This window comes from Cryptomeria japonica, chromosome 3 (genome assembly GCF_030272615.1).
Source record: "Cryptomeria japonica chromosome 3, Sugi_1.0, whole genome shotgun sequence".
In the NCBI taxonomy this organism is placed as follows: Eukaryota; Viridiplantae; Streptophyta; class Pinopsida; order Cupressales; family Cupressaceae; genus Cryptomeria; species Cryptomeria japonica.
The window spans coordinates 493,276,592-493,287,098 of NC_081407.1; the positions used below are offsets into that span (position 1 = coordinate 493,276,592).

Genomic DNA, 10,507 nt, shown 5'->3' on the forward strand with positions numbered 1-10,507 from the left:
TAAAATAGGTATAAGTTTCATTATGTAGAGTGTAATAAGAATTTTTTTTTAAATGGTTAACACTTATAATATTAACTAAATAATGTATGAATCTACAAGTTCACACACTAAATGCATGAGGAGCAATAACAATTTCATTAATGAGGTTGCTATATAATTGGGATATCTTAAGTGCACACTATGTTGACAAAGATGTCATAGATTGAGTGGTATAAGATTTTTATTTTTATTTTATTTTTTTGCCTCTTTTTCAAATGAACAATAATCTTTAACTAACCTAAAAATCATCAACTAACCTAGAATTATTGTACCATATCTCTTTAGGATGTGTTTGCTTGAAATTGGCTACAATACATATGTTATTATGTTTTTTTGTCATCTTAGCTTTGTATTTACTCCAATGACTATGTTTCCTTAGAAGTGTTTCTACCTTTGATGCATAGTTTTATTAATATGTACTTTTATCATTTTTCTAAAATTATTATAATTTCTTGTATATACATTACTAAACAACCTTTAAACAAACTTTTGATTTAAGGTTGTCTAATATACATGTTTTTATTTTAATATAAATTAATAATTAGAAAAGTCAATTATTAAATTTAAGTATATTTAAGTTTAAACTTTAAAAAAAAGACATACAACAAGTAGCTCTAGAAAACTAAATTCTACATCTTATCATCAAAAATATTGTGTTAGCTAGATTATTAGTAAAATATAATAATATTATGTTTACATACTAGATAAGAAGGTTTATCCTACCATGTTGGATATTAATTTGAAGTATAATAAGAAGACATTTTCAAAATTTAAGGCAACATTTATCTCACCAATTATTAAACCAAGTCTAATTACTATCTAATACTAAGGTGGAACATTAAATATAATGCACTAGAGGTAAAAGGTAAGAGGGTCTTTACTCAGTTTAGAGTGGCTATTGAAAACCCTTAAGAAATGTCAAAAAAATAATTGCAAAGAGGGTTCCCCTATTCACATTAAAAAATATATTTTAATAAGAAGATAGTAAGGTCGAATAAATATCTTAATGATAATCTAAGTTTAATAATGTTGTGTATGCTTTTTATTTAAGAGATATTTTTTAAACGTTTATGAATGAAGTGAAAAAGGCTAAAAGTTTAGATTGATTGAACAAAAAAGGATATAATCATGCAAGCCCCAAAATAAGTTCAATAATTTCTTACACTTTAGCCTTCAATTTTAACTTCTAAATCAAAAGGTACAGTCATGCGAATCAAAGAAAGTTTGACAAAATCAAATCCTTGGTTTTAGTTTATGAATCAAAAGATGCAAGTTTTAATAGGTGTTTAGGTAATTAGGTACATCTTCTCAACCAAAAAGAGAATTTTTTTATGGACATAACCAATATCTTTAAAAGAAGACTTAGGCTTGATTAAATCTTTGAATTTAGCTCTCAATCAAGAGGTACAATCATAAAAGTACAGCATAATTTTGATAAAATTAAGCCCTCAATTTTAGTTTTTTAATCAAAAGATACAAGTTTCAACAAATGTTTAAGTAATGAGACACAACTTTTCAATCATAAAGAGGAAATTTTAATGGTCATAATCAACATCTTAACTAAAAGAAGTCTCAAGTGTGATTAGACTAAATTTTACTTTTTGTTTAGTTTATCTACATAGTAAAAACCTAACCAAATATCAAATATTTGAAACTCTCATTCCACTAAAATTTAAACATTGATCTTCTACCTAAAATATTCACCTTTACATCTTAACCAACCATCTTAACTAAAGAATTGGCAATCAAACACAAACACATACTCATCTCTACATCTTAACTCGACAATCTTTTTCTTTTTCCTTTTTGTTGCACCAAGGGTATCCCCGTGTCTTTTCCGAGTGATTCCCACCAGACCTTGCCTTGGGCTTACTTTTTGATTGCCAAGTTGGGGCCCAATGGGGTGAGAAGAGACGAGACTATTCCCCTAGACGTTACCTTGGGCTTACTTTTTGATTGCCAAGTTGCGGTCCAATGGAACGAGAAGAGACGATACTAATCCCTTAGGATGTGCACAACACCCCAAGCCACACACATCAAGGTAGACCGACCAACGAAAATTGACTTCAAGACCTATATGAAAAGAACCCAAACCCTTAACCAACTACACCACCCATACAAACTTAACTCAACCATCTTTACAAAAAACAAACAACAAACTCAAACCCAAACAAGACCCATAACTTCTATATAAAACGTAAACCTCCCAACCCAAAATCAAACTAAACAAAGGACAACCAAAATAACATCATCCAACAAGTTTCACTTATAGCCAAACAAACTTTGAAAACCCAAATCTACCGAGGAAGGTCCACAAACAAAACCCTATATTATTTGGAATAAAGGACACATAAATGTCGGAAAGGTCCACAAAAATGAGTGCAAGTGCATGTGCTATGGCTCCTCCGCCTCCCCATGCACGTGATACTTAATCCCCCATGGTCGGCTCTCAAGGAGACACCTTAAAATACTATTATCTTGGGACCAGGGCACAAGTTTGAAGTTTTAGAGAGGAAGAAGAATCAAACATACTACTTTATTCCCCCCTCCTCCCTCTAATTTGTCCTCTTTATCCCTTCTCCACCTAATTTCTCTTCTTCCACAGTTTTCCATGCTAAAGTCTGCTTAGGAACAAATTTCCCAAGTAAAATATAAGAAAATGCCTCGGGCATTGCAATGCATGCGCGTTTGATACTCATAATGAAATATATATAGCTAAAGGAAGGGACCACCTTTTTATAGGGTACATTTGCAGACACAATAACAATAATAATAAGTTAGCAAGCTTAGACTATGCCCACTCTCACCTGCACAGACTATCATGATCATATTGTGGGTGCCATCATTTTCCCTTCCAGGTACAATATACTCATTCTATTTACACTCTGCTGCAATTTTTTTCTTCTCCCCTTCAAGTGCCAGAAAAGGATAGCTCATATTTGTTACTAAATTCCCAGTAAACGACAATGGTTCATCATTTGATAGAGAAATTTTCTGTGATTTCCTCATTGTGCTTCAATGTCAACTCGTCTAATCAGTAAGTCTTTGAAGAAAGGATATGTATATTAAAATGTAATGTCAGGTTGATGGATTAGATATTTGTCAGGAGGCAGAGAAGACTAGCATTTTCTTTTGGCTGTTCATGAAAGATTAGTGTATGCATCAACTTTTGCAAAGAAAGTAGAACATTTGGAAGGTTTGGAGAATTTTGGGCCAATTTTTTTTTTTTTCTTTTTCCCTTTTCTATTCGGTGGTGTGTCGAATTATGCTTTTCCTTATTGTGGTGTGCTAATTTCTGTCATTTTTTAATGGTTGGGCATGTCAATTTATGCATCGTTAAGGTCATGGTGTCTTAAAGAATTTCAATATTTTTTTGGCTTTAGAGGTTTGTTTGTGGTAATGGAATTTATTCATCTTTTTGGGTGTTGGAAGAATTTTGGCACTTTGATTTTATTTAAAGCATGTGAACTGGCAAAGAGGCATCTGCTTGTTTGTTTCTTTTCAACTTTGGTTCTAGTATAAAAGTTAATGATTTGATGTGCATGAAATGTATGTCAGGGTTTGAGGAATTATATGGTTTTCAACTTGTGTTCATTGTGTGGTTCAATATATCCCGTAAGGATTCTACTGAAAATGTATTGTGGGTATGTAGAGTTTGGAAAATTGTTTAGGTCTTCAAGCAGACAAGGCAAATACTGGTGCAATTTGTGTTGCTGCTGTTAACTGAATATGAATGTGTAAGGTTTTAGAATTTAGTTAGTTTTTTCTGCACCTTTTGCTTTTGTTGTTCATCCTATGCCTGTGTGCCTGCAGCTATTTGGGAAGTTTTTCCATTTTGTATCCAGTGATTTATGAATTCTCTGTCTTGGTTTTGACCACCCGGATGCCCTAACAGCTATCCACCTATAATCATCTCAATTTGTGGGAGTTTTTCTGCAACTTCTGCATTACATTCCTGGATTGTCATGTAAATGTCTCACTGTTGAAAAATTTTACATTTGTTTCACATTGTGGGTGTATGGGTCTCTATCTCATGAATTTGGGCGCCTAGGGTGGCTATGGAATTGTGCTTATATTTTTTCATATCCATAGTTCAATGTGTTGCCTCTGTATTCTCAATTTGGCTTCTCAAGGCAGCCTCTTCTGAATTTGATTTTGTTTAATTTTCTTGTGGTACACTATGAATTGTGATTTGGATTCCTAATGCTTATATAAGTGTGCATCTTCTAGGGTTGAGGATTCTAGTATTGATTATGCCTCCTTTTGCCAGTCAATAGATATATATATTAATTTCTCTTCATCAATGCATATCTGAATTTCTGTATCTATATGGGTTTGGGGATTTTTTGTGCATTTGCATGGTTTTTGGTACTTTTACTTGTGGTTTGCAAATTATGGCTCCTCCTAACTTTCATGAGGGTGCATTGCAGGTATAGCTAGAGACCAACCACAGTTACCTATTGATTCTTGGAAATCTTTTTCTCCTTTCCAATGAAATCTTCATCTAGTGCATTGCTTGTGAGCCACTGCTTAGATTTGCGGTCAATGGATTGGATGCTACATCGGATCTGGTTTTCATCTACTCAAGAAAGCAGTCATTTTTACTGAAATTCAGAGGACAAAAAATACTTCTGGACCTGATGACTGTATTATCTCTCATAATTCCATTTCACAACCTTAACTTTTTATTTCAGCCTAGTATTTTTCTTGTTTCGGTTTGTATTGGGCATTAAGCAATTATCAGAGAAGAGAAACCATTTTACACCATGAATGATTATAATTCAGAAAGCCCCAAGTTCCCAGGGAGTCATCACACATGGAATTTCCCCCCGCCTGAAGAAGTGCCTCAAGATGTTGATAGAGAGGCTCACTGGAAGCATTTTGATGCCTCTGTGAATGCAGTGTCTTTTGGTTTTGTAGCCACTGCCATCCTCATTTCAATGTTTCTGGTGATGGCAATATTTGAACGTTTTTTAAGACCAAGGCCCTCTTTTTCATCAGTTCAAAACACCGGTGACAGAGCTTTAGTTCGAGCCCAGATGCAGTTACTGGATAAACTTGACCATTCATCTGCTGTAAGTATTATGCTTCCCAATCTTTTCATTTTTCCCTTTATATTTTGATTGAAATATAAGTCACTGAGTTCTAGTCAAAACCACAAAAAACAACTTTAAGGATGCTGCATGGATATATTGTTATCTTCAAAGATTGAATTAAATTTGATTCTAAATCCAAAAAAAGTTGTCAGCACAGAGTAAATTGAGTTTTTATGCATCCATGAGTATATACCACTAATGCAGGACAATTGATCTTTTCATAAACACACTGTCGGTATGATATTCGGGTGAATATCATTTCTTCTTTTTCTCTCTCTTTCTCATTGCTACATTAGTAATAATAAAATAGAGAAAAAGTTGTAAAGATTACAACTTGATGTCTGTGTTAAACAATTTTTTTACACTATTCAGATTATCTGGGTTTGTGTATTGTTTGATGAGTCCTCGTGTTATTCTGTAGAAAACTAATATTGGCACTAAAACCTTTGTTATAATCCTAACTGAAATTTGTTTTAGCTATCCTAAATTCAGGTTTTGTCATGAAACTAATTCCAGTTAATTCAGATGCCATGACATTCACCCTTGCCTGATTTGATTATTGTTAAAATTAGTATGAGCCAAATGTGATTCAAAATATCTACTTTGACTTAGAGTTGGAAAGAAATGACTTCAGTCTGTGAAATAGAATGGAATCAAACCATATCATATCTGATCACCTGCTGCAGAACCTGTTCAGCTTTAGTAGCCGTTAAAATTAATCATAAGCAAACTGCCAATAACTTAAGTTCATGTAGTTCTAGAAGTAAGACCCCAAATGTAATCATATTAAATTGGGTTGAACACAGCTGCATCTGTATGCATGTTTTCCAGATTGTAATGCTGTTAGCTGTACATTATCTGGAAAAATAAATAAATAGTGAAGCAATACCTGGTGGGACCCATGAAGCGAACTCTTAAAACCCATTATAACTTCCATCTGCATGAGCTGCCCTCCACTCATGTGGGGATAAATTCAGGAAATTGAACCTGCAACCATCATCCATGTTTTCCAATGACTTGACCATTAGATCTACCCCCAAGAGCTAAGATAATATTTTAAGTGCAAGATGTTTCAAGTGGAATGTATCAGATCCCTTTTTAAACTTTTGAGAAGTTCTCAATAACGAAGTGAAATGCTGAGAGGTATTTAAGCAGATATACTTTACAACTTGAATGAACTGTTACAAAGACCAAAATGAAATTGCAAAAAACTATCTTACCATATTAATACAGTAGTTAAGAGAAACCCCTAATACATAGCATCTTTTCTTTTCATAATGTAGCCATAGACCTAAGCAGTTGCAGATGACATTTTGTCTATGATGTGCATCTTAATGAGATCTTTCAATTACTATTTAATGCTTTATTTAGCAAATCAATCTCTGTTTTCTGTATGTAGGAATTGTGTTCTTGCTTTTTGTCCTTTTACTAACCTTGGAAGCTTTAAATGCAGATGTCTTCCTATACAATAGGAGTGTCAGTGGTTATGCCAGGGCAAGAAATGCCAACATTCATTGCTCATCCAGTTCCACTTCCTTGTCCAAGAGAAGAAGTTGCATGGCCTTGCCATGAACATGGACATTATTTGGGATCTTGTAGCCTGGACATAAAATCCTCCCCATCAAATACAATGAAATCCCAAGAAAATGCTGCACAAATCAGAACAACTTAGTCTGATCATGGTGACTATTCTTTGTATTTTTATGTACATTTCAAGTGGCATGCATCACACAGCCAAATGTTAAAACTTAGCCAGTGTTCAGAGTAAGCCATGGCAAGTAGCCAGGTTGAGGATAGATATATAAGTTCCATGAGAGGACTAGCCATCAATAGATTTTGTTTATGCAAATACAATGGCACTTGGAGCTAGTTTTCCATGTCTATAACCATATCAAGAATTTTGTTAGATTTGGCACAAGATCTGCACGTACAAACTTTTATGGAGGAAAATACTCTGCCATTGTCTGCTGTAATTATTACCAACTTTTGCTAAACCAATCAAAGATGCATGGATATGGAGTAATGATGCACAAGTGGAACCAACGCATTGATAGATTTCGGCCACAATTTCAGCCAAGAATGTTAAGAGACTATCGAAAGATCAAAAACAAAACTTATACGCAAACAATATTTAATTAGTTGCAACAATGTTTAAGAATATAATTGATTATATAATTTTCAACGATGTGAATAAATATAAATATAAATATATAAAGGAAAGCAGGTAAAGGAAACCTATTTTTCTTAATGGATTACGTAGGTTAATTAATCAAAATTATTAAGAATTAGATAGTAAAGTTGGGTAAATATAAGAATAATAAATATTATTATAGGAAAATAAAACTCAATGAAAGGTGTACTTAATTCTTAAATTGATAATAGAAAGTAGATGTTGATGACTTGTAGAATATTTTTTTGCATAGTATGACAAAATAATGATCTTGGAGTGTCGCCTAACTTTTAACTCTGTGTAGACCTAAGTCTTTGTGGGTTAATTCCACCTAATGTGGATCTAACCTTTTGACGACTATTTTTGGTTTGGCTATATGTAAATTTCCTTGTTTTGGTTCAATGTAATTGTTACTCTCTACTCTTTATCGGTGTGTAAGGACAAGTGCTATCTAGAAATAAATTGGAAAATTGTTGAATTGTGAGGGTCAAGTTCTAATAAGTCAAATCCTTTTCAAATACTAACTGTATGGCCTTGGGCAAGTATTGGCAAACAAACAAACCTAAAAGTGATCTAGATGTAAATTTTGATGCAAGCACTATTTTTTTCAGTGCTCCAAATTCAAATATTTCGAAGAATGCTACATAAAACTTACAATATTTGGACTATTGTTGTATATGTTTTTCAAGTATCCATTTGTGTTCAAACAAATGTCTTTAATATCAAGACACAATGAATCCCCATAGAAACATGTATCAAGTTGGCTCTCAACAATTAGTGGAAAAGGAGAGTCAACAATTTCATGATAAAAAAAAAATACTGAAATGAACTAAGATAGGATGTGTTGGTACTTGGGATCAATAAAGGATATGTGAAAATGTAGGTTAAAAACAAGACATATGTGTGAATAAGTACAACTAAGGTAGGGATAAGTCTGAATGTATAAGAGTATGTGAACAGGAGAATAAATAAGGATCGAGGACCCAAATTTAGCACAAAAGTGTATAATCCATCACTATATAATCCTACTAAGAGATTTTTTAGTGGTTAATCAATCTTCAAGAATTGAAAAATAGTACAAGCTAGGACCTCAATTTATGGTGAATAGGACAACCTAAAGTCATAATAGACATTAAATCATCACAATATTACTAAAATTTTGTTTAATGTTGCTTAGATCATTTGAGCATATATTTTTCTAATTTTAAATTGAATCGTTTTACCACAACAATAAATGATGCATGATTGAAGCCCAACTACATGTTGTCTTCGTTATTGACTTTGGAAATTTTAAGAATCTTCATGCTCTTAAATTGACATATGTCATTAAATCATTTCATCAAAAGTTTTGTTGTTATTCCAAATTATATGTAAGGGTTCTTTGTCCTCTGGCTTGATTGAGTTAAAACACTAGCGTCCATGTCAAGTAGTCTTGGTTGCAAATGTTCTCAATCATCCTGAATTGTTCAATTGTTTATCAAATAAATAAAAACGTTAACTATTGATCATAGATGCAAGCCATCTCCTTGGTTCACCTAAAAGAATCACAAGCTGTCTAAATTGAGTTGAACTTCCTTATCAACCTAGTAATTTGTGTGAAAGATTAAATACTCAACTTCCCTATCAACCTAGTAATTTGTGTGAAAGATTAAATATTCAATGTAATTTGACAAGTATGCAATCTTGGGATACATTTTGGCAATTTTGTTCTTCTATCATTGGCAGTACTTCAAAAGTTTGACAACATGTATTAAACAAACTCTTTTGAGGTTAAGACATGCTAGACTTAGAATAATACTAAAAGTTCGAAAGAACAAGTTTTTGCACAATGCACATGCTCCTTGAAAAGCTCAAACAATGGTGATATTTCAACTTATAATTGCTGATTGGAAGTCACATAATGCATGCATGAATCTATGTTGATTAATAAGTAGATGGAAATAATTTATAAATCAAATTTTACAAGTACAACTTTTTTAAATTCAACAAAAATTTCAAACTGTGATCAATTAAATCACCTAAAATGATTGAATTCATAGAAAAAAACTCTATCAATTAAATTATCTAAGTCATGATACTTATTTATAATTATCATAAAGATTAACGAGTTCAGGATATAATCATCCACAAAAATTTGGAAGGTTGTAGAACATACAAGTTAATTTTAATCCAGCAAATATATGCTTTCTACAAATTTACAATTGTATAAAACAGGCATTTTCGTTTAACATGCTGCAATTTTGTAAATCGCATTCCAACTTGCATTGCTGAAATTTTTATAGTAGGGAATTTTAAAGGTCGTTGACCTCTGAAATCCCGTTACTTTACGAAGAAAAAGTTTAAAGGCGGAAGTGAAAGGTTTAAAAGTAAAAAGTTTGAAGTTACCTTTAAACGTGAAAACTTCATACTCACGATGCAAAAAAATTGACGATTGCTCTCCATCTCTGATAATCGTTGCCAATTTATGAAGGGAAAGTTAAAAATAGTATTTTTAATCTTGCGGGAAAGAAAAGTCTCAAAGCAAAACTGCAATTATTGCAGACTGCGGATAAAAGTTAGGCTTAAGAATTTCCCTCCATATGCCAAAATAGCTCGTGGAACGCCATTATTGCTAGCTATGCTCAAAATGGATTTGTTGAATAGGTTTTACAGATTTTTTCGAGCAAATACGGTATGCAGGTGTAAAACCTAATCCTGCAACCTTCACCGGCATTTTCCCTGATTGTGCCTTGGAAAGGAGGTTTTAATGTGATATTTATTGTTTGAATACTCCATTTACATGTATGCAATGCATATGGAAGTGTGGAAGCATAGACAAAGTGCGCGAGCTGTTTGAGAGATAAATGGCGTCACATGGAACATAACCAGTACATTGAAATGCTCAACTCTATCGTGCACGTAATTGGGTGGAGTAAAGAGTAAAGAGTAAAGAGTAAAGCCAATTTCCACAAACTTTGTCACCATCCTTCCTTCTTTGCGCCCGAATGCAAGCTTTGGAACGTAGTATAACATCGTACGAAGCATGAAGGATAGATGACTTAATGTGAACCACATACAAGGAAATGCAATAAGTGGGCAAGACCTATTCACCCTACAAAATGACATGTCTACATCATAACATAGCATGCCCCATTCCCAAGATGACATAGGATTAGATGGGAGGACTAGATAGCAATGTTGAAAAACAATAACACACAATTTA

The 10,507-nt window shown here is 33.0% G+C and overlaps 1 protein-coding gene across 6 annotated transcripts; it reads left to right on the forward strand.

Annotated features, from left to right (window-relative positions):
• The first annotated feature begins 2,671 nt into the window (after positions 1-2,671).
• Positions 2,672-7,055, forward strand: LOC131044594 (uncharacterized). Of its 6 annotated transcripts, none has more exons than XM_057977954.2 (3): positions 2,672-2,897; positions 4,470-5,114; positions 6,589-7,055. In XM_057977954.2, exons 2-3 carry the CDS (start codon positions 4,806-4,808, stop codon positions 6,805-6,807), a joined length of 528 nt encoding a protein of 175 aa, XP_057833937.1. In that variant the 5' UTR covers positions 2,672-2,897; positions 4,470-4,805; the 3' UTR covers positions 6,808-7,055. The 6 variants fall into 6 exon arrangements, with proteins under 6 accessions (XP_057833937.1, XP_057833948.1, XP_057833954.1 ...); XM_057977965.2 differs by having other exon boundaries at positions 2,894-3,076; XM_057977971.2 differs by lacking the exon at positions 2,672-2,897 and adding an exon at positions 3,101-3,235.
• Positions 7,056-10,507: the final 3,452 nt, after the last annotated feature.